General features: G+C 53.9%; 1 protein-coding gene and 1 pseudogene across 1 annotated transcript; both read left to right on the forward strand.

The window, feature by feature from the left end:
- Window positions 1-2046: 2046 nt before the first annotated feature.
- On the forward strand, window positions 2047-12078 carry LOC114110599 (2-acylglycerol O-acyltransferase 3-like; annotated as a pseudogene).
- A 4145-nt stretch (window positions 12079-16223) lies between these two features.
- Window positions 16224-24689, forward strand: NAT16 (N-acetyltransferase 16 (putative)). The gene is given in 10 exon segments (XM_060405835.1): window positions 16224-16483; window positions 20122-20207; window positions 21259-21352; window positions 21384-21502; window positions 21504-21693; window positions 22217-22248; window positions 22315-22524; window positions 22526-22665; window positions 22667-22737; window positions 22740-24689. Coding segments are annotated over 9 exon segments (999 nt in total). The 5' UTR covers window positions 16224-16483; window positions 20122-20129; the 3' UTR covers window positions 22805-24689.
- Window positions 24690-27327: the final 2638 nt, after the last annotated feature.

The following is a 27327-nucleotide window of genomic DNA, read 5'->3' on the forward strand; positions in this document are numbered from 1 at the left end:
ATCAACCTGGCATGCTGGAGACCCAGGTTCCATCCCTGGATCAGGAAGATCCTCTGTTGAAGGGCAAAGCAACCCACTCCAGTATTCTTGCCTGGAGAATCCCATGGAACCTGGCTGGTTAGAGCAAAGTCCATGGGATTGCAAATAGTCGGACACGACTGAGCAGCTTTCACTTCCTCAGCTGGTAAAGAATCCACCGGCAATGCAGGAGAGTCCAGTTTGCTCCCTGGGTTGGGAAGGTCCTGTAGAGAATGGAGAGGCTACCCACTCCCGTATTCTGGTCGGGAGAACTCCAGGGACACAGGGGCCTGGCAGGCTACAGCCCATGGGGTCCCGGAGAGGCGGACACAACTGAGTGACTTTCACTTACAACAGGGGGGAGCTAGCTGCACCCGGGGAAGGGCAGAGGAGGAGGTGTAGCCACGGCTGAGAGTGGGCCTGCCACTGTTCCTCGTTCCCTGGATCCTCCTCCTGCCGGTCCTCACGCTTATCCACACCGACGATGAGCCCCGCTTCTACCTGCTCTGTCCCCAACTCCACCACAGGCTCAGGCCCTGGCATGGTCAGGAGGTGAGAGTCCCAGGACGGGACCTGAACTCTTGGCTGCCAGCCTCGCACCCAGGCTGGACTCTGTCCAAGTGAATCCCTCAGGAGAGAAGGGGACGTAAAGGCATCTCAGCGACCACCCTTCTTGACTGCTCCTCTGCCCACAGTGGCGACCCCGATGAGGTTACAAGGAACCAGGGGGCCTACTCCCGTGCAGATGGAGCCACGCACGCAGTTGTTCCAAGAGCTCGGGGCGCGGTACGTGTCCCCACCCACAGGCACCTCCTCACTTAGGCAACTACTGGCCCCTTAGTGACTCTGGGCAAGGCCTGAAATGAAAAGTGGGAACATACTTGTGCCACTGACGTGTTCGACCTTGGGGATGAGATACCCTCTCCAAGCCACGTCTCCTTGTGGCCTTGATACTCCCAGAGACCCACAAATGGACAAGGGCGCTTGTCCAGGATCTTTGAGATCACAGTTGAGGCTGGGACCCAGTGGGTGGGCTCTCTGGATTCTTTTGCAACCTCTGCCCCACAGGATTTTGGATGCATCTGGGGGTGGACCTCTGTGGCACGCTCCCTGCCCTGCCTCCCTGCCCTACCCAGTGGCCGGCCTGGACTGACCCACTGGAGAAGTTCATGATCAGTGTGTAGAGAGGCCTGAAATGTCTGGGGCTCTGGACCCAAGAGTCTCCACATCCACACAGGCCCTGCAAGAGATCCCCGGAGGCCACAAGGGTTTGGCCACTAGACCAGAAAGGCTTCCAGGACTCTTAAAAAAAACCAGCATTCTTTTTCTGGAGTCCTAGAGTCCTGCTGGCAGAAGGGGAGCACCAGAGAGCCTCCACCGCCCAGCCGCCCTCCCCCACGATGAAAACCCTGCAGAAACAGTGGCTGGAAGCACTGGACGTCTACACAGACGGGCTCTGTTGACTCTTTCTGGGTGAGGGGAGCAGGCTGCGGGGTCCATGATGGAAGAAGGGAAGGGGGAGTGTGGGGAGAAAAACGCTACAGACCCCCACCCCATACCTGGATGTGAGGGGCAAAGGGAGGAGGGGCCAGAAGTCAGCTGGGAGATGCCCAAGGATCTCACCTGTCAGTATGGAGGGGAGACGTCATCATGGTTTCACAATCCAGGTCATTTTCCTTTCTCGTCTCTCCCCAGGCCCTTTCTTTTCCCTTCTTGCCTTCCTCCTCCTCTTCACCTCCATCTGGTTTTCTCTGTGCTCTACGTGGTGTGATTCTTTCTGGACCAGGACACAGCTCCCCAAGGTTACTAAACAAGGGCCCCGGTAGTGAGCGGTGATAAATGGTGTCTACAGTGATTCTTCCCCCCTTATCTCTCTGCCCAAGGTGGAAGGCGTTATCAGTGGTTGAAGAACTGGACTGCTTGGAAACACCTGAGAAATTATTTCCCCATTAAGGTAACAGGTCACCCTCCAAGTGACACTCCACTCCTCCCGCTCCCTTACCTCCCACCTCGTCTCTCCTTCCCATGATGGATTCTCACCTCTGGCTGCTTACGTTCAGGTAACGGGGCAGGGGGTGGGATGGTGTTCCAGACTGGACCCTCATGCCTTTGACCCAATCTTAGACCCTAAACTCTCAGGTCTCTTGGTGGGGGCGGATACCCTTTCAGCTGGGGTCCTGCCTTCTCTGCTTTCTTTCCTTCATCCTGCCCCCTGCCGCCACAGCTGGTGAAAACAGCAGAGCTGCCCCCAGACAGGAGCTACATGCCAGTGTCCCGCCCACATGGGGTCATGGATGTTGGAAGCTTCTGTAACTCCTGCGCTGAGAGCACTGGCTCCTCCCAGCAGTTCCCAGTGTCTCGGTTCTCAGGTTCACGCTGAACGGCATGTTCCACCGCCCAGTCTGTGGAGACCATGTTACGTCCTGCCGTGAGACCAGGGCGGAGTGACAGAAGGCAACCCCACCTCAATCCGGAAAGAGTGGTCCCCGCTCACCACCCAGCGCAGGCACTTGGCTTGAACATTGACCAGGCTCACCAAGGGGGTCAGGAAGGGGCTTTGGAGCAAGTGTCCTGCATCCTTCCTGGGAGAGGCGCTGTAGGGTACACGGACTGAGGCACGGGGGAAGGAGTTTGGAAAAAAAAAGGGGTGGTATCTCACCTTTCCTGAGCTAAAGGGCAGGGTGAGGTACTAAGGGTACAAGGAGGGGGTACTCACTGTTCCTGCACCCCCTCTTGTCCACAGGGCTATGTTCTACAAGCCACAAGAGCCTGGATTTTATTCTGTTGCAGCCCCAGCTGGGCCAGGCTGTGGTCATCCAAGTCAGGGGGAGCCCAGAAGGCCCTGTATGCCATCCCAGGGAGCACTACCTCACTCTCTGGAATCGTAAAGGCTTCGTCCGCCTGGCACTGAGACACGGGTGAGCGGGGGCCCAGCCAGGGATGCCTTCGATGGTCAGAGCCTCACAGTGTGTCTGGGGAGCTACACTCTATGCCTACACACCCGCCCCCTGGAGGTGGACTGTGTGTTCCCACAGCTTACACGGTGACCACCTCTAGAGGGCACTCTGGGCAGACCTTGGGTGTTTGCTCTGTGCCCAGCCCTGGTGCCCATTCCCCAGGCTTCCTCCCACGCAGAGACACAGGATCACAGTGCGAATTGCTGGACCCTGGAGTTCAGACTCCCTCAGCTCACATTTTTTTATGATACCCTCTCACAGGCAATACCTTGCATGTTTCTTTACTTGTGAAATAGGGTTAACATCCACCTTGCCACCCACCTCTCAACACATTGTAGTTGAGACTGTATGAGAAAATGTATATAGGAAGTTAGAGTATACACGAATCTTAAGAAATGTAAGTCCCTTCTTCTAGATATTTCTTTGGAGCACCATCATTGGCTTCAGATGGCCTCGGGAAGTGGGAACCTGTTGGGGAGGAATGTGGGGACCCTCCGAGAGCCGCTGATCTGACCAGCCCTCTTCTCTCTTGTCTCCCCACTTTCCCAGCGCCTCCCTGGTGCCCGTGTACTCCTTTGGGGAGAATGACATCTTCAGAGTTAAGGCTTTTGCCCCGGACTCCTGGCAGCATCACCTTCAAGAAGTTCCTGGCCATTTCTCCTTGCATCTCCTTCCGCGTCTCTTCTCAGCCAAGTCCTGGGGCCTGGTGCCCTTGGCCAGACCCATCACCACTGTGGGTGAGTGTCCGTCTCCAAGAAGGACTCCATCAACTGTGTGTGCAGCCGAGGCCCCTCCCCGACCTGTGGCCTCTGTCCCTGCAGCGGGCCGCCCCATCCCGGTGCCCCAGTGCCCGCAGCCCACCGAGCAGCAGGTGGACCACTGTCACAGGCTCTACATGAAGGCTCTGGAGCAACTGTTTGAGGACCACTAGGAGAGCTGCGGCATCCCGGCTTCTACTCACCTCACCTTCATCTAGCCCTGGCCTCACCCTCCCCCACCTCACAGCACCCCCAACCCCTGATCCCAGTGCCCGAGCCCCCCACCAACTGCCATGCTACTGTGCCAATAAGAGCCAGTTCTCTCACCACTGCTTGGTAAAGTCAGACGCTGGCAGAGCTCAGGCTCTCCCTCTGGATGTGAGGATCAGTTCAGTTCAGTCACTCAGTCATATCCGACTCTTGCAACCCCGTGAATCGCAGCACGCCAGGCTGCCGTGTCCATCACCAACTCCCGGAGTTCACTCAAACTCATGTCCATCAAGTTGGTGATGCCATCCAACCATCTCATCCTCTGTCATCCCCTTCTCCTCCTGCCCCCAATCCCTCCCAGCATCAGAGTCTTTTCCAATGAGTCAACTCTGCATGAGGTGGCCATATTACTGGAGTTTCAGCCTTAGCATCATTCCTTCCAAAGAAATCCCAGGGCTGATCTCCTTTAGAATGGACTGGGTGGATCTCCTTGCAGTCCAAGGGACTCTCAAGAGTCTTCTCCAACACCACAGTTCAAAAGCATCAATTCTTCGGCACTCAGCTTTCTTCACAGTCCAACTCTCACATCCATACATGACCACTGGGAAAACCATAGCCTTGACTAGATGGACCTTTGCTGGCAAAGGAATGTCTCTGCTTTTGAATATACTATCTAGGTTGGTCATAACTTTCCTCCAAGGAGTAAGAGTCTTTTAATTTCATCGCTGCAATCACCATCTCCAGTGATTTTGGAGCCCAAACAAATAAAGTCTGACACTGTTTCCATTGTTTCCCCATCTATTTCCCGTGAAGTGATGGGACCAGATGCCATGATCTTCGTTTTCTGAATGTCGAGCTTTAAGCCAACTTTTTCACTCTCCCCTTTCACTTTTATCAAGTGGCTCTTTAGTTCCTCTTCACTTTCTGCCATAAGGGTGGTGTTGTCTGCATATCTGAGGTTATTGATATTTCTCCCGGCAATCTGGACTCCAGCTTGTGCTTCCTCCAGCCCAGCGTTTCTCATGATGTACTCTGCATAGAAGGTAAATAAGCAGGGTGACAATATACAGCCTTGATGTCCTCCTTCTCCTATTTGGAACCAGTGTGTTGTTCCATGTCCAGTTCTAACTGTTGCTTCCTGACCTGCATATAGATTTCTCAAGAGGCAAGTCAGGTGGTCTGGTATTCCCATCTCTTTCAAAATTTTCCACCGTTTATTGTGATCCACACAGTCAAAGGCTTTGGCATAGTCAATAAAGCAGAAATAGATGTTTTTCTGGAACTCTCTTGCTTTTTCCATGATCCAGGAGATGCTGGCAATTTGATCCCTCGTTCCTCTGCCCTTTCTAAAACCAGCTTGAACATCTGGAAGTTCATGGTTCACATATTGCTGAAGCCTGGATTAGAGAATTTTGAGCATTACTTTACTAGCGTGTGAGATGAGTGCAACTGTGCAGTAGTTTGAGCATTCTTTGGTATTGCCTTTCTTTGGGATTGGAATAAAAACTGACCTTTTCTAGTCCTGTGACCACTGCTGAGTTTTCCAAATTTGCTGGCATACTGAGTGCAGCACTTTCACAGCATCATCTTTCAGAATTTGAAATAGCTCAACTGGAATTCCATCACCTCCACCAGCTTTGTTCATAGTGATGCTTCCTAAGGCCCACTTGACTTCACATTCCAGGATGTCTGGCTCTAGGTGAGTGATCACACCATCGCGATTATCTGGGTCATGAAGATCTTCTTTGTACAGTTCTTCTGTGTATTCTTGCCACCTCTTCTTAATATCTTCTGCTTCGGTTAGGTCCATACCATTTCTGTCCTTTATCGAGCCCATCTTTGCATGAAATGTTCCCTTGGTATCTCTAATTTTCTTGAAGAGATCTCTAGCCTTTCCCATTCTGTTGGTTTCCTCTATTTCTTTGCATTGATCGCTGAGGAAGGCTTTCTTATCTCATCTTGCTATTCTTTGGAACTCTGCATTCAGATGCTTATATCTTTCCTCTTCTCCTTGCTTTTCACTTCTCTTCTTTTCACAACTATTTTTAAGGCCTCTCCAAACAGCCATTTTGCTTTTTTGCATTTCTTTTCCATGAGGATGGTCTTGATCCCTGTCTCCTGTACAATGTCACGAACCTCCGTCCATAGTTCATCAGGCACTCTATCTATCAGATCTAGGCCCTTAAATCTATTTCTCACTTCCACTGTATAATCATAAGGGATTTGATTTAGTTCATACATGAATGGTCTAGTGGTTTTCCCTACTTTCTTCAATTTAAGTCTGAATTTGGCAATAAGGAGTTCATGATCTGAGCCACAGTCAGCACCCAGTCTTGTTTTTGCTGACTGTATAGAGCGTCTCCATCTTTGGCTGCAAAGAATATAATCAATCTGATTTCGATATTGACCATCTGGTGATGTCCACATGTAGAGTCTTCTCTTGTGTTGTTGGAAGAGGGTGTTTGCTATGACCAGTGTGTTCTCTTGGCAAAACTCTATTAGTCTTTGCCCTGCTTCATTCTGTGTTCCAAGGCCAAATTTGCCTGTTACTCCAGGTGTTTCTTGACTTCCTACTTTTGCATTCCAGTCCCCTATAATGGGAAGGACATCTCTTCTGGGTGTTAGTTCTAAAAGGTCTTTTAGGTCTTCATAGAACCGTTCAACTTCAACTTCTTCAGCATTACTGGTTGGGGATAGACTTGGATTACTGTGATAGTGAATGGTTTGCCTTGGAAACGAACAGAGATCATTCTGTCATTTGTGAGACTGCATCCAAGTACTGCATTTCGGACTCTCTTGTTGACCATGATGGCTACTCCATTTCTTCTAAGGGATTCCTGCCCACAGTAGTAGACATAATGGTCATATGAGTTAAATTCACCCACTCCGGTCCATTTTAGTTCGCTGATTCCTAGAATGTTGACGTTCACTGTTGCCATCTCCTGTTTGACCACTTCCAATTTGCCTGGATTCATGGACCTAACATTCCAGGTTCCTATGCAACATTGCTCTTTACAGCTTCAGACCTTGCTTCTATCACCAGTCACATCCACAACTGGGTATTGTTTTTGCTTTGGCTCCATCCCTTCATTCTTTCTGAAGTTATTTCTCCACTGATCTCCAGTAGCATATGGGGCACCTACTGACCTGGGGAGTTCCTCTTTCAGTATCCTATCATCTTGCCTTTTCATACTGTTCATGGGGTTCTCAAGGCAAGAATACTGAGGTGGTTTGCCATTCCCTTCTCCAGTGGACCACATTCTGTCAGACCTCTCCACCATGACCCGTGCATCTTGGGTGGCCCCACAGGGCATAGCTTAGTTTCATTGCGTCAGACAAGGCTGTGGTCCGTGTGATTAGATTGACTAGTGTTCTGTGATTATGGTTTCAGTGTGTCTGCCCTCTGATGCCTTCTCGGAACACCTACTGTCTTACTTGGGTTTCTCTTACCTTGGACAAGGGCTATCTCCTCATGGCCGCCCCTCCTGACCTTGAACATGGAGTAGCTCCTCTCGGCCCTCCTGCGCCCACACAGCCACCGCTCCTTAGGTCCTTAAGCCTAGCCTTAGGTCCACATAAAATCATTTGCTCAAATAGAGAGAACTGTTGTGAGGATTAAATTATTAAGATTTAAGGACTTAGTACAGAGGTTGGTTATATGAGCCAATGAATTTACTACAATCATCACCTTCATCATCACAGTCAGGGCATGAAGGAAAGGAGATGGTCAATTGAAACAGTCTGAGTGACCTTACGAGGTCATAGCATCCTTTGACTTGTGTCGATCCTATTTGCTGACTGGCTTTGTCTGGATCCATAACTTAAACGAGAAGAACTTGTTCAAATGTAACTGAGTGCAATTCTGTCTTCTGCCATCTCAGAGTTTATTCAGTGGAACAATTTTTCTTTTGTCACTAGATAAAAATCTCGGCAGTCTTGTAACTTATCTGGGCCCTTCTCAGGTGATAGATGAGTTCTACATTCACTAATGTTGGTACCTAGAAAAGCTCAGTGGGATTAGCAATCAACACTTCGATCTTCATCAAGGACAGAAATTTCCTGTCTAGAGCGAGGGTGAGTTGGCTGCAAGCAGGGGGTGAGAGTGGGGGGGTGCACCTGCTTGGCCAGAAATAGAGGCAGTGGAGGGATGTCATGCAACCCCCTCACTAGCCAGTGAAAAGGGAGCCCCCCAAGTTCTTGATTGCTCTGTCCTAAGGAAGCAATGTGTCCTCTGGGTTCCAGGTCTTTGAAGCTAATTTCTTTCCCTTGTGAGTCTTCTCATGGGTTCTTTGGAGTTTTCCCTTAAGGTCCCCTGGGAACTTCCGTACCTCAGCACTGGTCCCTGGTTTTCTGCCCATGGATTCCATGTAGGTTTCCCTGTAGAAACTCCATCAGTTTCCCAGGTCAGAGGATGAGGAGAGAGATGGCAGAGAGGGATGGGGAAAAAAAAAAGCCAGCTCCAGGCTTGGGCATCATGGGCCTGGATACACTTGGAGGGCATCCACTTGTCCACCCTTCTTTCTTGGGTGGGCATATACAGTCAGCCACTCCATTTCTCACACAAGCACAGCCCCTAAACACTGGGGACATCCCCAGGTCCGTAGAGTCTTGACGCCGTTCACCACCAACCTGGTTGACTTCCCCTTTGCAGGTAGGGCTCTAAAAGTCCTCCCCAAATCCCTTTCTCTTTCTTCTCCCAACTCTGATCTTATGATGGGGAAGGGGCTCAAGAGTTGCTTTCTCAACCATTGGCTTGAAAACACTGCATGTGATCTGGTCTGGCCCTTTTTGGAAAGCAGGACCTAGTTACTATATGTTCATGAAAAGCCCAGACTTCAAGATCAGCATTGTATGTGTTTTCCCCTGGATTCTTACCCTGAGGGGCAAATGGACTCTCTTCAGTGAGAACCAGCTACCAAGAGCTGGGGTGCGAGGATCAGATCTTCCTCCAAGAAGCCCCCTGCCCTTCTTCCCTGTGAGCAGTAGATGCCTTTCTCTGAAGCCGTGCGGTTGTGCCAGGTCGTAGGTGAGTAACGAGACCTTTGTATAGGAGTAGGGGTTGGGGCAATGGCACCCCACTCCAGTACTCTTGCCTGGAAAGTCCCATGGACAGAGGAGCCTGGTGGGCTGCAGTCCATGGGGTCGCTAAGAGTTGGACACAACTGAGCAACTTCCCTTTCAGTTTTCACTTTCATGCATTGGAGAAGGAAATGGCAACCCACTCCAGTGTTCTTACCTAGAGAATCCCAGGGACAGGGGAGCCTGGTGGGCTGCTGTCTATGGGGTCGCACAGAGTCAGACACGACTGAAGCAACTTAGCAGCAGCAGCAGCAGGGGTTGGGGAGAGAGGAGGGGACTTCATCTCCCATCAGTTCTTTGCCTGAAATCCAAGACCAACAAAACTGGAGTTGCCGGGGTTGCGGGGGGGATGGCCCGAGTCTGGAGACGAGCAGAAGAAGTCAAGGAGTCCAGTGAGAAAGTGAGACAAGCCCCGGAGGTAGAGATGTAATCAAAGCGGAAAAATGTTCCCAAGACCTGTGATGCCAGTTGAGCAGGTTTCTTAGAAAAGGGGCCAGATTTGATCCCAATGGAGAGACAAGAGTCTGAAGGGGACATGACCCTCCGTGGAAAGCATCTGGGTCGGGGAGGGGCCACCACATGACGCAGAAAAGCACAGGAAGGTCAAGATCAGGCTTCTGGGTCTAGAAGGGAGACTTGGCATCCAGAGGTGAGTGGGCCAAAGAGGATATGTTGTTACTACTGAGGGTTTTGGGAAGTGAGCTGGGTCACGAAACTTGGAAACACGACAGGTGTGCCGCTCCCTTTAATGTCCCTCCAGGGTCCACTTGAGTCAGGTAAATGCCACTTGGTGATGACTAGTCAGCTTGGCATCCTGTCCCATGCGACCAGTCACAGGCTGCCTCCTCCACCACCATCCCCCTTCTAAGTGTGCCCTTCTCTCCAGGAAGCCGTCCAAAACAGGGAGGAAGCCATAGGCCATGCTTCTCACCCATTGCTGAGCCTCCCCAGGCAAGCTCTGCTGCCATGCTCTGACCCCAGCCTCTCTAAGGGTACAGGAAATGTCCCCTCACTCCCTTTTCCCTCCTGTCATCTGGCTTTCTAGCCCTCCCGCAGCAGACATCTGTCTTGGGTGAGACTTGGTCTAAGGAGCTGCAGCCTGGCATGGAGAAGGGTAGAGAGTCCCGGTGGCAGGGCCCTGGCACAGCCTCCTGCTGGTCCATGCAGACCACAGACCACATCTGGGCAAGGGGCACAGCTCGCTGGACCGAGGTACCAGGCAAATCATTTCAAATGGCTCTTCTTTTTAGAACACTTTAGGGAGTGATGGATGTGCTCACTGTCTCCTTAAAACACTGTGCATGCTTGTCTGTTTATTTGGCAGGATCTTAGTTGCAGCATGTTGATTTCAGCAGTTCTGTCGCTCAGGCTCTTCAACTGTGACACACGAGCTCTGCCAGGCCAGAGTTGCAAGTCTCAGGAGTTGTGTGGGCTTAGCTGCTCTGCAGCATGTGGGATCTTTGATCCCCATCCAGGGGTCCGACTTGTGTCCCCTGTATTGCACAGTGCCTTCGTCACCACTAGACCACCGGGGGAGCGCCCAGAATGGCGTTTTGCACAGCAGTCCCAGCAGCTGCTGTCATGTGGGTTCCAAACTTGGAACGAAAGCCCCTCAACTCAACTGTCAGCCTGGCCGATGGATTCAGACTCAGGCCCGGGCCCTCACAGGAATCAAGATGAAACAGGACAAGTTTGAGCCCAGGCCTCAGAGGAGGCAGCTTGGTCCTTCTGGTTCCAGCCTCCAGGTCCTGGGTCCTCAAAGAAAAGTGTGCCACGTGGCTGCCCTGGTGCTGTGACACTGATCATTTTGGGGGAGCAGAGATAGGACAGCGTTGGATGACATATATTTCCAAGGAGAGGCTTGACAAAGAACCTGGGTTTGTGGACCCAGAGTGGTCCACGGACCATCTCAGCACCGATGGGGAAGCACTAGAGAGAAAGGGCCACTGAGTGGTCAGCACAGAAAGAGCATCCAGCAGCGAGTCCCACAGACCTGGCACCAGCAACTGACCATGACCTTGGCCAAGTCACTTAACCTTCCAAGCTTCAGTTTCCCCCTGGTACAGTGGAGCTGCTTACTTCAGAGTTGTGGGATCTTTAAACTTTTTACTGAAATATAACACAGTGAAGTGAAAATGTTAGTCCCTCAGTCATGTCCAGCTCTTTGAGACCCCGTGGACTGTAGCCCGCCAGGCCTCCTCTGTCCATGGAATTCTCCAGGCAAGATACTGGAGTGGATAGCCAATCTCTTCTCCAAAGGATCTTTCCAACTGAGGGATCGAACCTGGGTCTCCTGCATTACATGTGGGTTGTTTTGTTTTTAACCATCTGATCCGTCAGGGAAGCCCCTCACCGGGAGCCCTGTGAGCCGAGTCGCCAGGGCACTAGCTGAGTTTCTCATCAACTGAGCTTGCACAGGATGGTCCTGGGAAGTGCGTGAGGTGCACTCACGCTTCTAGGACAGCAGCTCTGGCATCTCTGTGTGTGGATTGAGGAGAACTGCCACCCACTGGCTCCCCCGCTACACAACCCTCGGACTTCTCTTCTGGGTGCCTGCCCACTCACCCAGCAGGGAGCCAGGAACAAACATCTGGAAGGCATTTGAGAGAAAGCAGAGATGGGTCAGCACGGGGAAGGGCTTGCCTGGAGCGGAGCCTTTAGAAATGGTAGAGGAGTTGACCCAGGAGGCTGGAGGAGGTTAAGGGAGATTAGAGCATCTTTACAGCTGTTTGGGAAGCTCCAGCCCCAGATAGAATCCCGCTGGGTCAGACTTCAGCCCTGCGCCGGGGGCCATGCCCACTCAACCGCTGCACATGCAAGCCCCGATGTGGGCTTCTCCCCACTTCTCCTACTGGTCCTTTCACCTGAGCTCTAGCCCTCTGTGTCCTCCCCAACTGCTCATCCCTCTGGCCCCGAAAAGCCAAAATGTGTGTGTGTGTGTGTGTGTGTGTGCGTGTGTGTGTGTTAGTCGCTCAGTCATGTTCAACTCTTTGTGATACCAAGGACTATAGCCTGCCAGGCTCCTCTGTCTGGGGAATTCTCCAGGCAAGAATACCGGAGTGGGTTGCCATTCTCTTCTCCAGGGGATCTTCCTGACCCAGGGATGGAACCTGGTCTCCTGCATTGCAGGCAGATTCTTTACCATCTGAGCCATCAGGGAAGCCAAAAAAGCCAAGCTATCTACAGGCAAAGCCTAGAATCTTTGTATCCAATGAGCTCTATACCCTGTACTACCTGCTGCCGTCATCCAACATCAGACAACAGACAACATCAGACAACATCATTCCCTGGTTCCATGTTGGGGATGCCAGAATCACCTTCACCTCCTTCCTCTCTCTGCAGCTTCCAGAACGCCAGTCACACTTCCTGGCCTCCTGGCTTCGTAGCTTCTTCTCTTACTCCAGGCCCCCATCTCTCCCGTGGACTTCCTCTGTGACCACTCTTCGGTGAGCAGAGGTCTTGCCTCTCATCTCCCATCTAACTTCTTTTCACGCTGGCAAGATGACAGATGGCTTTTCTTAAAACACTGCTTTCGTCGTGTCATTGTCCCCACTCACTGGTGCTGGCTCCTCACTGTTAGAAGGTATGAACTCCTCGGCACAGCATTTGAGACACTCCACAAACAGAGCCCAGCCCAGACACACAAAAGTACTGTCTGCTTGTGTCTGGGGTTGCATCCACTGAGACATGGTCTTTGTGCAAACTAGAAAAGGAGTTTTCCTGGGCAATAACAAACATTTGCTGTGTGAGCATTTCTTTGGGGAAATGTACATGCCAGGTGCATGGAGAGAAGATGGATCACTAGACTTCCTAAAGGATCTATTCTCAGAGCCATTAATGAGCTTCCCTGCACCATTTCTCCTTCCGTGTATCTCAATAATGACTCCCTGAACTCTGTGAGTTCTCCTCCGATCTGGAAGAGCCTAACTTACTAATCTAAGCCTTATTGTTGTTGTACTGTCACAAATCATGTCCACCTCTTTGCAACCCAGTGGACTGCAGCATGCCAGTCCATATCCTCCGTGACCTACATGCAGGATGCCGAGCTCCTCTGTCCTCCACTGTCTCCCAGAGTTTACTCAAATTCATGTCCATTGAGCCTGTGATGGTATCTAACCATCTATCTCATCCTCTGCCGCCCCCTTCTCCTTTTGCCTTCAGTCTCTCCCAGCATCAATGTCTTTTCCAATGAGTTGGCTCTTTGCATCAGGTGGCCAAAGTATTGGAGCTTCAGCTTCAGCAGCATTCCTTTCAATGAATATTCAGGGTTGATTTCCTTTAGGATTGACTGGTTTGATCCCCTTGCCTTGTAAGCACAGCCTTTTGGCAGGACGTCTTCCTTCCCTGACATTCTTCGTGTAGCCACCAGAGGGCACCCTCTACTCACAAGGCAAATCTGTCACTTTGTTGCTTAAAGCCGTTGGCTGACTGGCCAGCCCCAGTCTACAGGATGGGTGCAACCCAGCATTGCTTGTTCTTGCAAAGCAAGGTGTTTCTCAGCTCTGGGCTTAGCTCAGGTTTCCCTTCCCGCAGGAGGGACCCTGCCCTCCTTTGTTATCTGGCGAGGAGTTTTTGAGTTTCAGTTTGGGTCTCACGTCCAGTATATATCCTTCTACCTGCCAACCTGCCAAGCTGGTCCAGGACACCTTCCCCTCTGCATCCACGCTGCACTTCCTGAAGATCTAGCACTGTCTTCTATGTTGCTTTAAAATATCAATTTACAAAAGAGCTGGATAGCTTCAGCGTTAGGAACAATAACTGCGCTGGATTGCATCACATTACTTTGTGTTTTAGTCACTAAGTCGTGTCTGACTCTTTGCAACCCCATGGACTGTAGCCCACCAGGTTCCTCTGTCCTTGGGATTTCCCAGGCAAGAATACTGGAGTGGGTTTGTCATTTTCTACTCGAGGATCTTCCCGAGCCAGGGATCAAACCCTTATCTCCTGCATGGACAGGTGGATTCTTTACCATTAAGCCACCTGGGATGCCCTAATGCATTACATTAAGCTTGCTTAAAATCCATGAGTTCATAATGGTCCTGAAAGTTAATAATTGATCACCGTTGAAGGATGCTGGGGAACCATCACATTATTTTAAAAGTTAACAAATAAAGGGAGAAATTCAAGCATTTATCCAGTCTTTCCATCACAAACTATCTCTGAGAGTAATCATAGTAAAAGAGAACAAATTTCCTTTTATAAGCATATTCCAGTTTGGGCGGGGGGAGAAGAAAAAACAGAAAGAACAAGAATATCACTATTTTGCAGCCCCTAACAACTGATTGGATTTAAATCTTGAGCATTCATATCTGAGAAAATTCCAATAATGCAACCATATTTGAGCCTTTTATAGAATAATGCCGGAGAAGGCAATGGCACCCCACTCCAGTACTCTTGCCTGGAAAATCCCATGGATGGAGGAGCCTGGTGGGCTGCAGTCCATGGGGTCGCTAAGAGTTGGACACGACTGAGCGACTTCCCTTTCACTTTTCACTTTCATGCATTGGAGAAGGAAATGGCAATCCACTCCAGTGTTCTTGCCTGGAGAATCCCAGGGACAGGGGAGTCTGGTGGGCTGCCGTCTATGGGGTAGCACAGAGTCGGACATGACTGAAGCGACTTAGCAGCAGCATAGAAGAAGGCAGCACCACCTATAGATTGGACAGGAGAGAACTGGAACTTTGGGAAACTTTCCATTCTGATTAGTTGAGAGAACTGGAGGTGGGTGAAAGTTGGACCAATCCAAGCATTTCTGATCACAGAGGGGAGGCTTCAGGAGAAAGGCGAGGAATGAGAGTGGCCTCTCCATTCTGCCACTGGTGACTTTTTCCTCCATCTTTTAGCTTTTTGAGGTCCTTTCGCATGAATGAACATATTCCACCATAACCGCAGCTTTATGAGATGCATAGTGTGTTAGCAGCTTCAAAAATCAGAAATGGGGGAGACTTACCTATTGGCTTGCTTGCCTTTGAACTGAAGAGATGACTCTGATCCCTTTAACTCTTGGGGTGGCTTTGCTGGCGGGAGTCCGGGAACTCCTTCAAATCCTCCATCTTGTCACATTAGCTCAGCCAATGGGATACGATTACCAGGTTGCAGAGCAAACACCTTGGAAAGTGTGAAACTAGAAAGAGGTAGGTGAGAGGTCAGCTTTGGTGGGAAGAGGGAGCATGGGAGCTGGGCAGGAGGTGGGAGGAGGGACAAGGGAGGGTGTCCCAGCCTCAGTAGCACTGTGCGGGTTTTAAAGGACGTTCACATCCATCACTTTCCTGGCTCCTTGCAGATACAACTGCAGGTGTTTTACCTCACTTCATGGGGGTGGGGAGCTCCCACCAGGAGTTAAGAGTCTGGGCCACTAGCTTGTTAGAGTCAGAGGCGGCCCTGCAGTCCCTCCAGTTCCAATCGGCTCGCTGGGCCCTTCCTTCCACCCACCGGAGTCAGCCCAGGAGCCCGGCGGTGCGCACAGAGGTCTGTGTTCGTGTACTCGGATGCCCACAGGTGTCCCTGGAAGTCCACAGGTGTACGGCCCCGTGCACTCGTGCTGCCCCGTGGGGGCCTTGCGGCCTGACGGCGGGAGAGATGCCCGCGGCTGAGCGGAGCTGGGCGAGGCTGCTCGGCGACCCCGGGGCGCGGGGGTCATCTGGCCCAGAGCAGGCCTCGCTCTGCTCCTTTCCGTGTCCCGCTTCTGCCTCTTGGGGTCTCCTCCCTTCCCAACCGTCTTGGGTTTCCCGTTTCCCCTGTCGGCTTCTCCGACCTGGGCAGGGTGTTCGGCTCCGTGTCCCCTTTCCAGCTGCTCTTACTAATCTGGCGGCCAGAGATAGGAGAGCCTGGCTGACTTTGCTGGGGGGCCTGGAGAAGGGGAACTTGAGCGGCGGGGTGAACTCCCGGGACCGAACTTAAAGATGCTGCTGGCACGATGCGATAACTCTGTCACTCCACTCCACCAAAACTCAAGACACCTGCCCACCCTCAGTCCCGCTCCCCACCGGGGACAAGGGGAGGGGGCCTCATCTGCAACGCTAGAGGCCACTCAGCTGCGCCCACCTCACCGCCCAGGGCAGCTCCGCTTTCCCCCGCGCCCCGCCACCCCATCTCCTGCCCCGCGCCCCAGCCAGCCCCCGGCCGCAGCACAGTCCGCTCCAGATCCGCGCCGGGTTTCCTTCGCATCGCTGGGGTCTCCGCCCCTCCGAGCGCCGCCGCCGGGGCCGAGCCGGAGCGTAGCGGCGGGTGCCACCCGCACCGCCCGAATCCCGAAGCGCTGGGAACCCGAGCCCGCGAGCCGGTCTGAGCGGTGGTGCTGACCCCGCCTTCTATGAGAACTCCGAGTCGGGACCGGACGGCGCGGCCGGATCCCCGCGCCTCATCGGAATTTGACCCTCGGAGCTCCGAGGGGACCCCTCTCTTTGCGGCCGGCCTCGATCGGCTTCTCAGCACCCCGGCCCTGGCCCTAGCTCGGGAGAGGTAGGGGGATGCAGCGGGGCCTGGGGGCGGGAGGCTGGCGTGCTCCTCCCCCGCGGGATGGGGACAGCGGAAGGCCACGCCCCCCCAGGAGAAGCAGGCCGCCGCGCCCCCTACTGCCCAACCCCTGCCAGTCCCCGGGATGATAGTAACTTGAGACCCGACTTTGTTCAGATGTTCAGAGGCGCCTTCCCTCCTTCACCCCATCATCATTTGGCTCCTACCGTTCCCCAGAGTCTGGCAGTGTCCGGGGGGACCCTTGCCAAGTAGCTTCCTTTGGGATCCGCCTGCCTCCTGCTTCCCCAACAGACCGGACGACCCTCCAGTACAGCACCCCCTCTCCATGATTCTGGCCCTCTGGGGCCCCAGGCACCCCCCTCCCCAGCTCCACGGTGTTCCCCATCCCTTGCCTCTGCCCCCACTTCACCTTGTCACCTCTTACTTGACCCCTTTCCCCACCACACACCCGCTGGGAGAAGGGGGCGTGTCACTCTGCTTTCCATTTCTGATCTCTTTGGGGAGGGGGTGCAAGCTAGAAAGGTTTGTTTTTTTTTTTTTTTTTTTCTTTTTGCGTCTACTGGGCTCTGAATCACCAGGTGTCTTGTCTGTGACTCATTATCCGTGCCCCCCAGATCCTCTCTTGATGGCCTTTGTCTCCTTTCTGGCTCAATTCTGATCCTTGTCTCTCTTTTCTTTGGGCGCTTCGTGTAGCCGCCGTCTCTTTGTCCCTGCCTTTCCTCTCTCCGTTTGTCTTCCAGCTCAGAGAAGCTGCGACCTCAGCGGCATTAATATTTCAGGTGTGCGGGGTGAGGGAGGAGGGGAGAGGGGATTGGGCTCCTGGCATGCCCAGGGATGACTACAGTTATCCTCTCACCAGTGTGGATCATTCATATCTATGAGACTGAGAGAATGGATACAAGGATGATAAGGAAAATGCTGCCCCCTTTCCTGGAACCTGGCCCCGGGGGTGCTTGGACTACATCTCCCATAGTGCCCTGGGGCATAGGGCTGCCTCCTCCTCTGCCTCCACACCTAATGGAAGTTATAATTCAAGGAGCCAGGTTGGAGGGTGGGAATGGATCAGAGTGTGTAACAAGGGTTGTGGGGGCCAGCTGGTTGTTTTGGCTTGGCCTGGACTCCCTAACGCACTTTTACCGCAGCACCCACCTCCCCCAAGGCTTACGGACCTTGGAACCTCTCCAGCTCCTGCAAGGGAATAGGAGTAGAGAGTGCTGGGGAGAAAAGAAGCAGGGTGGCTGGGCAGGCTCCCTCTCCTTCCCTGTGGCCCTGGGAATCCCCTCCCCTTATACATGTCCGTATCTGAGATGTAGACACACTCTTTGGAAACAGTCTCCCCGTCTTGAAAGAGAGAGGGAAACCAACGTCCCGTTGCATGAGCGGCTGTCTTCAGGTGGCTCACGTTCTGCCCGCTTTGGGCAGCAGTGGAGAATTGTTGGAGTTATCACTGAATTGCCAGCTTGTATCTTCCAGGGATTCAGGAACCGCTGGTGAGGTTGTCTGGAAATCCAAATGGGAGCCTCAAGCTAACCTATTCATCTCTGGGACCCGTCATTCCTAGAGCCTGGCATGAGGAGTCTGATTGATCTCATTTTTGGCATAGAAATTGCTGACAGTGGAGAGATGGCAGTGAGGGTTCCTCTCGCAAGCTCGTCTCTCGTTCTGAGTCAGCTTAGCCCTTAGCACTTGGAACCTTTGACTCCTGCCAAGGACCCAGTCTTTCCTATCCTTGCTCTTCAGGCTGGGGTCAGAGATCTCCCCACTGGCCTCAGAGCCAGTAAAATGGAAGTTTTTGCCTGGCTTTGCCCAAGCTGAGTCACCTTAGGCAAGATCTTAACCATCTTGGGCCTCGATTGATTTTATCTCCATGAAAGGATGGAGCCAGATGGTCCCTGATGGCCCTAAGATCCTAAGATCCTCTGAGCCTGTGCTTCCCCTCCCCCTTTTATGATACTGGCCTGAGCTATCTGACCACACCCTAGCTTACATGGCAGAGCCTTGAGCATCAACATTAGACTGAAAGAAAAAAAAAAGGAGATGGAGCCCTTGTTTGAAACTTGCTGGTATAGGAAGCACATTGTGTTTACATAAGCCATGTTTGCGATATGGAAACTAAACTGAAAGTCGCTCAGTCGTGTCCACCTCTTTGTGACCCCATGGACTATGCAGTCCAGGGAATTCTCCAGGCCAGAATACCTGGAGTGGGTAACCGCAGGGGATCTTCCCAACCCAAGGATCAAACCCAGGTCTCCTGAATTGCAGGCGGATTCTTTACCAGCTCAGCCACCCGTTGCTGGTCCCATCTCCCAAACCCATGTCATGTTCTATAAGGCTGAGGCAGCCCTGTGCCCCAGGGCACTATGGGAGATGTAGTTCAAGCACCCCCTGGGCCAGGTTCCAGGAAAGGGGGCAGCATTTTCCTTATCATCCTTGTATTCATTCTCTCAATCTCAAATTAATATCGCCCCCCACAAAGCAGCTGGCATGTGTGTCCCCTGGGATGTTGGTTACTGAGGCTTATGTAGGTTACATCAGGGAACAGTTCTACCTGGCTGAGAGAGGAGGGGATTTGATTGGCTTATTTTGTTGGTCTGGAAAAGAGAGGTCTAGCAATGAGGAGTCATCTGGCCTTGGGCAGGGAGCTTTCTCTTTGGCCCTGCCCCTGAGCAGGAGGGGGGAAGAAGAATTGGATGCCAAAGGCGTAGCAGATACACAAGGTTCTGACCCAAAAAGGAGACTTGGAGGAATGGGAAGAGCAGGGGCAGCCTGAGTGGGACATGAAGCAAGGATCACAGGAAGAAATTTCCAAAAAAGAAGAGAGAGAGAAGGGAAGGGACTGCATCTCTAGAGGTGAAGTCAGCGGGGAGAGGGCATAGGTAATCTTGGTGGATATTTGTTTGCTGAAGCTCCAACAGAGCTCTTTTCAAAATAATCACCTAGCCCTGGAATGGAGCCAAGTCTCCCTCTGGAAAAGGAGGGAACAGCCTCAAAGAGGAAGGAAAGGGCGGTTTTGATTACCCTGAGAGGAACGGCTTGACATTTTCTAATAGAACTGTCCATCTGTCCACTCCTTAATTTATGTTTGAATATGTGGGGTGGGGGCCACTGGGGCAGCGATATGGAGAGATCTGATGTCTACACCCCCACTCTTTGTTCTGGAATGAGCAGCAGTGGGAGCCGGGGCAGTTGAACCCTCTCCGTCCCCTCTTTCTGCCAGCTGGGAGGAGCCCTGGAGGGAGTGGAGGTGATGGGAATTTCTTCACCTGTGTTCTGCAGAGAGGTGGTGTGGCCCTTGAAGGGGGGTGGGGTCCCTCTATTATCCCCCAGGGGCCTTCTGTTCTTAATCTCAGTTCTGGGGGTGACCAGGGTGATCAGGGATGAAGGAATTCAGGGGGTCCTGAGTGTGTGAAGAGCATCCCAGAGGGTGGAACAACGCAAGATTGGGAGCTCTAGGAGCTGGTGGTGGGAGGGGAGCTGCCGGCCCTCTATTCCCAGGGTCTGTGAGAAGAGAAGGGGTGTTTAAGTAGGAAGGGCTTGTGTGGATCGCATGGAGGGGGCCTGCTGTGGAAACGGGGGTGGGGGGGGGGCTCTGACCCCCGCACTGGGTTCTCTCTTTTCTGCAGGATCATGCATGACACTGGAAGCCAGCAGTGATGGAGCCACCTCAGAGGTTTCTAAGCCCGAAAAAGACATGGAGCCAGATGCAGAGGTATGCTCAGAGATCCCAGGAGGCCAGGGCCAAGTCCAATCCCAGATCAGGGCTTGAGGCTGAGTTCAAGCTCCCAGGCTAGGGACTGAGTCAGGACCTGAGGCCAAGGCCAAGTCCCTGGGTCCAAGCCCAGTTCTGGATGGGGGAATGAGGCCGAGGCTGGCCCTTTGGACTTCATGAGGAATTTCGCTCAGTCGTGTCTGACTCTTTGCGACCCTGTGGACTGTAGCCTACCAGGCTTCTACATCCATGGAATTCTCCAGGCAAGAATACTGGAGTGGGTTACCATTTCCTTCTCCAGGGGATCTTCCCGACCCAGGGATCAAACCCGTGTCTCCCACATTGGAGGCAAATGCTTTAACCTCTGAACCACCACGGAGTGGCCACAGAAAGGGAATTTGAAGAGGTGTTGACCATCTCGGGTGTCGGTATGTGTTGGGGGCGGGGTGGGGGCCATTGACGGTGACCTTGACTACCTTCCCAGCCGCTTCCACAGCTGGCTCTAGGAGGAACCGGTGAGAGCCGAGGGTTCGGGAGGCAGGTGAAAAGGGAGTTGGGTGCATGGGACTTGGGAGAGGACGAATGGAGCCTCTCCTCGGCCCTGGACCGTTTGCTAAGGAAATAGAATCTGCTTTTGGAACCAAAGAGTAGGGCGTGTGAATCCAGGGGCCTGGTCAGTGACGGTGGGTGTGGGGTGTGTAGAGTTGGAACGGCCGAAGAACCCGAGAGAAGGATCACAGCTTCAGTATTTTAGGATTCTTTTGAGGAGTTTCTGGGGGTAAGAACACACAAAAAGGGGAGCAGTCAAGAAGGAGGAGTCTGGGGATGGAAGCAGCCGGAATGGGGTCCGGACCCCTGAGTAGACTGAACTCTCCCAGCAAAGAGAGCCTGGATACAGGGCTGGCTCAGAGATGGGCTGGGGGCGGGGCTAAGAGGCAGCGGGGCGTGGCAAGCGCCGGGGTGGAGCCAATGCGAGGGGGCGTGGCGAACGGGCAGGGGTCTGGAGCATCTCAAGCGGTGAAATAGACGCCCGGGAATGATCTTTCTGCAGGCTCTCGAATCCGAGAACCGGGTGCTGAGGAGAGCTCCTTGGGCAGGTCACAGGTCTGGCCTGGCTCCCCGGGGGAATGACGACGGAGTGCTCAGCTTGTGAGAAGAGGCGAGTCCTTTGAACGGAGAGCCCCGTCGGAGAGCAACCCCCCTACACACACACACAATGGCCTCGGTCGCAGATCGAGAGGGAGTCGGTACACGAGATCGACGCCGGGGAGACGGCGCTGGCGGAGGGACTGCGCAGTGGCGTCCCCGGAGCGCGGCAAGAGGGTGGCCCGGCTGCTAGAGCACTTCTGTTCGCAGCTGGTAAGAGACAGCACCCGGGGGATCAAAGTGGCACGACTCACCAGGGACAATCAGTTGGGGCCCCAGGGGCTGAAGAAATTCCGCCTAATCACCAAGCAGAACAAAGGAGCTCGGAGGGCCGGGCCGGGCCTCTCCTCAAGGGCCTCCGGGCTTTGTCCCCTCTCCTGCAGTCTGTCACCGCCTTTCTTTCGCGGCCCGCTCTGCCCAGTGGAGGCGCCTATGAGCCCTGCCCTGGGAATCCCAGTCCTTACCCAGGCCTTGCTGCCCAGGGAAAATCAAACAGCTTCCACTTCCAATCTTTAAACCCTTGATCCTTACCCTGGGAGGCTGGAGCCCAGGCGTCCAGGCTTCGTGACCCTGCCTCCCCTACATGGGTCCCGCCTCGGTCTAGGGACCGAAGCATCCTAATCTGAGCCTTTGTCCTTTACCTCCGCCTCCCCCATCCTACCGCGATCAGGGGCCTCCTGCGATCAGCTTCCCCTGATTCCACTGTTGAGGCCCACATCCCCAGTTCCCCTCGGGGAGCCAGGTATTCGGAGGCCTTGCTCCTGGTTCCTCCATGCTCCCCACCCAGCCTCGCACCGTCGGCCCTCCCCCGGGACCCAGATGGGAGCCCATGGGTGTGACTGTGGAAGTGAAGATGCCAAGAGGCGCCAGGCTCTCAGCTCTCCCGCCGCCCAGAGCCGTGCTCACTCGTGCCCCACGCAGGGCATCCTTTTGGTCCAAGTCAACTTGTAGGCGCTGCTAGGCCTCCGGCGTCTTCTCGAAGCTGCCCGGGGAGGCCGTATGGAAGGCTGGCGGCGACCTGGCACGCCTCCCTCCTGCTGTCGCCCTCCTTGCAGCGCGACAGGAGAAACCATCCCAGGAGTGGCCGCCCTACTGGCCGAGTGAGAGTAACCTGCGCCTCCTGGCGGCCAAAGGCCTGGAGTGGCGCGTGGACAGCCGCGCGCGCCCGCGCGGTGCTCACGCTGTGCACGCGCCCTTTCCGCATCCCTCTCCGCGGCGACAGCACGTGGCGCTACCTCGGCATCGACGCCTTCAGCAGCGACGGTGCGCAAAGGCAGAGCCAGCTTCTGTGGCATCTGCAGCTCCAGAGCCCATTTCAGCCTCAGCATCGTGTGCCAGCTCTGCCCGGCGCCCCAGTTGTGGTCACAGGTGGCTGACTTCCATCAGGCTCGCTGGGAGCTCGCGCTGGTCAAGGTTATACTGAACAGTACTTGCTGGAAGCCGACAACTAAGGCCTCTCCAGTCGAGTTGGAGAGGAGAGAAGGTGCACTTTAGACCCACCTCCTTGCGCGGATCCCTGCCCCCGCCCAAGCCCTGCCCCTATTTTCAAGTTCCGCCCTGCTCTTGGTCCTCAGTCTGTTGTTCAGCCGCTCAGTCGTGTCCGACCTTTGGCGACCCCATGGGCTGCAGCTCGCCAGGCTTCCCTGTCCATCACCATCTCCCCAAGCTTGCTCATATTCATGTCCAGTGAGTCGGTTTTGCCATCCAACCATCACGTCCTCTGTCGTCCCCTTCTCCTCCTACCTTCAATCTTCCCAGAATCAGGGTCTTCTCCAGTGAGTCGGCCCTGTGCATCAGGTGGCCAAAGTATTGGAGCTTCAGCTTCAGCATCAGTCCTTCCAGTGAACATTCAAGATTAATTTCCTTTAGGATTGACTGGTTGGATCTCCTTGCAGTCCGAGGGACTCCCAGGAGTCTTCTCCGACACCACAGTTCAAAAGCATCAACTCTTCCTCTCTCTGACGCCTGCACTTCCCCGCGGTCTGTTCCTCCCTTCCCTTTTCCCCTTACCTCTCTGCCATCTGGACTCTAGCGCCCCCAAATGCAGTTGCCCACACCTCGATCTGAACCGCCGAGTTTGGGGGAGCCACTTACTGTTACTGTCCACCCATCCTCTTTCCCGGCCAAAGAATGAGTTCCTTCACAGCTTCAGAGCCTTTCCCAGTCGGTGCCCCGGCCTAGGAATGGACTTTGCTCTTTCTGGCTTATCCCTTCTGCCCCTTCTTGGAGGGAAGCTGGCAGAAGTGCGCGCAACGCCCGGCGCCCAGCCGACAGCTCAACCGCCCAATTCATACTATTTTTCTTCCTCCCCATTTTTCTCAGGCCCTCAGAGCTTGCCTCGCGCTCCTCCCTCGCCCAGTCTTAGCCTCCTGTGCCTGGACCTCTCTTAGTTCTCCATTTCTCATTTACCTGCACCTCCCCCCGCCCCCCGCACCCCCCCCCCATTCCCGTTCCCTATGAACCCTTCCTCACCCTCTGTGTGTAATATGGAGAAAGACTCTGTAAAGGAAATATATTTATAATGCTCCACCTCCATCTGGCCCCTGCTTATGCTCTGGCAATGCACCTTTCTGAGGCTGCCTCCCCTGACTAGGGTTTCCCCCAGCTTTGCAGGATTTTGCTGGCTCCCTTCCCTATGCCACCAACTGGGAGCCTGAACCAGGCCTGTGAATCAGAGAGTCCCAGGTGGGGAGTCTGGTATAGCAGAGGGCAGGTCCCAGAGCCTGGTGTGAGGCTATCTCGTCCTTCTAGCCGGGCTGCCTTCTAGCACAACTGGAACCCCCACCTCCAGATATTTCTGGACACCCCTCCCATCCTCTTAACGCTTTCTGTGGACTTTGACAGTCTTCTATTTAAATGCAAGTAGTAACAGCTGCATTTGCACAGCGCTGTCTCCACCACGGGATCCTGACGTCTCCCGCAGAGGGAGGACACGGAGGCTCCGAAAGACCTGAGTGACTTCCAAGTGGCTCACAATAGCTGGGAGCCTGGCAAGGACTAGAAACCAGGTGTCCCCAGACCAGAGCACAGGTCAGAACCTCACTGTAGCTGGAGCTTCCTGTTGGACAATGGACAGTCATTGTCCAAAGGGAGTCACTGAGAGCCGGCACGGCAGGGTGGGGGTGGGGGGTGGTGGAATCAAAGACGTGAACAGCGGAGGGCGACAGGGGGTGCACCGGGATGGGCCAAGGGGACAGCCTCTGTTCCCCCACTTTCCCCCGTTCCGGCTGTGCTGCCCTGACTTGCTTGGTTGCTTCCTGTGCCTGGTCGAGCTGCCGAGCCTCCCTGCCACTTCAACCATGGCTGTGTTGCAATAAAACGGGCCCCTTAGCCCACCTTCTGTGTCTGTTTCACTTCTTGTCAGTGGGGAGGGCTGAGATGCATTGTCCTCCCCCACTTCCCCAGCAGCCTGTATTAGAGAGGATCTCTAAGCCCTGTGGCAACCGGGCTAATGACTTCCTGGAGGGGAGCTGGGGAGGGCTGCTGGCCGTGGCGCGCCCCCACCCCCACCCCAAGCGGCAGAGAGAAGTGATTGCTCAGAACAGAGGCGGGCAGCGGCGTGGCGCCTGGACCGGCCCCGGGCCTCGCTTTCCCCTGGGCCGGGGGCGGGTGTGTGTGCTGGCCGGCGTGGCGGGGAGGGGTGGCCCACTGCTGTTTCAAATTCTTGCTCTTCTCGCAAGTTCCCCGTGGCATCCGGAACCAGCCTGCCTCATCCCCACGACTCAGGGGTCTAACACCCAGCTGTCGGCTCTCTCGTGGCCAGTGCGCTCCTCTTCTCCCGGTTCCTGGGTGGGCACCGCACCGGAGGGGCAAGAGGTGGAGGGAGCCTGGGCGCCGCCCCGCGGGAGCCGAGCTCCGGGGCGGCGGGGACTGCGATCCCAAAAAGTACCACGCGGGGGCGCCAGGACCTGCGCGGACGCGGGCGAGGCAGCGAGCGCAAGGTGGTTTCCGTCCGTGTGAGTGTGTCCATGGGCGTCTTTGTGTGTCTGTGTTTCTGTACATGTGTGTACGAGTCACGGGGTGTCTGGGTGGGATGTATTCGGGGCTACATGCCTGGCGTACCCCAGAACCAGGCACTTCAAGTGGCTTCTTGATAAGGAGGGTTCTTGATAGGTTACCATGTATGTGTGCATGGGGAGGTGAGGGACTCTGTATTGTTGCGTGTGCAAGGCATAGCCTGTGAGTCTTGGGTTTTTGAAGTTATATCCCTTTAGGGCTTTTACCTCCTCCCATCATCCCGTGTAAAAGAAATCGAGGGCTCTCAACCTGAACCTCCCTTCCACTGTCTTGGTTACATCTTCACCATGTGTCTGGGTGACTCTGCTAGACTAGGTGTGACATCGTGTTTGTGTAAGAGGGTGTGTCTCAGGATATCAGTGTAACTGTGAATGATAGTGGTGTGTGTGGCAAGTGGATGTTGGAGAAGTCTGGCTCAGGATTATGGAAATGCAGTCTCCTTTCTCTTGTTAGTTTGTGGACACCATCTTCATGGTGTGATGGGGGGGTGTATGTGTGTGTTTTCCTTTCTCAGTCTTTCCAGTAGCTGTCTCTCTTTGTGTCTCTCCTCATCTCTGTCTCTTTTCCTCTCTCTCTTTTCCTGTCTTGGTGACTCATCTCTGCGGCTTTGCCCTCCTCCGTCTTGCTGGGTCTCCCCTCCCCCACCTAGGAGTGGGTGGGGGTATGAGGTAATAGGACCCTGGGATTAAAAATCAGGGTGAGGACCCCCTTTCTATTATTCATCCTTCCCAGACCCACCAGTAGCCCCTAGCCCTCTTTCAGTCCCCTTCCCAGGACTCCAAACCCTCCTGAACTGTGGTGGGCAGGGGATAGGCAATGATGCATTCTAATGGGGTCATTTCCAGGGGGTTCTTAAGCACCTTCTTTCAATTCAAAGTGAAGACCCCAGCCTCCCTCATAAAGTGCCCCTCCCTGCAAGTCCCCCCCCCTCATCGCTGACGCATTAAAGGCTGCAGAGGTGAGTCACCGGTTGGGGGGAAGGGAAGAAGAGAGGGGAGTCAGCTGCAAGGTGGGGAGGAGAACCCAACCCCCTACCCTCTTCTTTCCCAAACCTTCTCAGGGAAAAGACCCAGTGCTCTGTCCCTCTTCCTTGGTTTTCCAAACCTTCAGCTTGGATCTCTACTTGGTTGGACCCCATCTTCTCTTAGCACCCTCCTGGAGAGTATGAGAGATTTAGAAACAAAGACATAGAGATGGATTTGTACAAGTATCTCAGAGCAAACAGGCATCTCCTCCTACTCCCCGTCTCAGCTTTGCCTTTTCCAGCTCTGTCTCATTGCTCCTTCTTTCCTGCCATCTCCCTCCTCTCTCCAATTCCAGGAACCTGTCCCTAGTCCAGCTCTTTTCCAGAAGCCCCTAGAGACAGTAGGATGTGAAAGGCACAGCACATCTTTGAGAGGTGGGGTGTGTGTGAATGAACTGACCCCAGGCAGGGAACTGGGATGGAGAGAGGCACAATCAGACCCGGAGATTCAGAGCCCATGCAGACGTATTCTAGATGGTGGAATCACCAAGACTGCTGCCTTGCCTCCTACCTCACTGTCCCCTCCCCCATGCCATAATGACTGAGACTCTTGGGATGTCGATTTCTGAGAAGCTCCCCTGGACTTCTGGGCTGAGTGGAGGAAGAAAGGGTTGGAGAAGAATGAAGGAAGGAGGGAATACGCTTTAAAAAAGGGGGGGGGAAAGCTTGAACTTGGGGGCTGCAGAAGAGCAGCCAAGACACTGAGACTTTCCTGCACAGAAATTTAGAGATGAAGGTAAATGTGGGGGAGAGGTGGGAAAGATCAAAGGCATGCAGAAGTCACATAACAACATATATGAATAAGCACGGAAGGATCCAGAGAAATGCACAAAGACACAGGGGTACACACACATTGTTGACGCACCAAGCCAGATGATGCTTTTCAGACACCAGCAGATGCCCAGAGTGGATTCACTCAGACCCCCAACCGCA

The sequence above is a fragment of the Ovis aries genome, chromosome 24 (assembly GCF_016772045.2).
Source record: "Ovis aries strain OAR_USU_Benz2616 breed Rambouillet chromosome 24, ARS-UI_Ramb_v3.0, whole genome shotgun sequence".
In the NCBI taxonomy this organism is placed as follows: domain Eukaryota; kingdom Metazoa; phylum Chordata; class Mammalia; order Artiodactyla; family Bovidae; genus Ovis; species Ovis aries.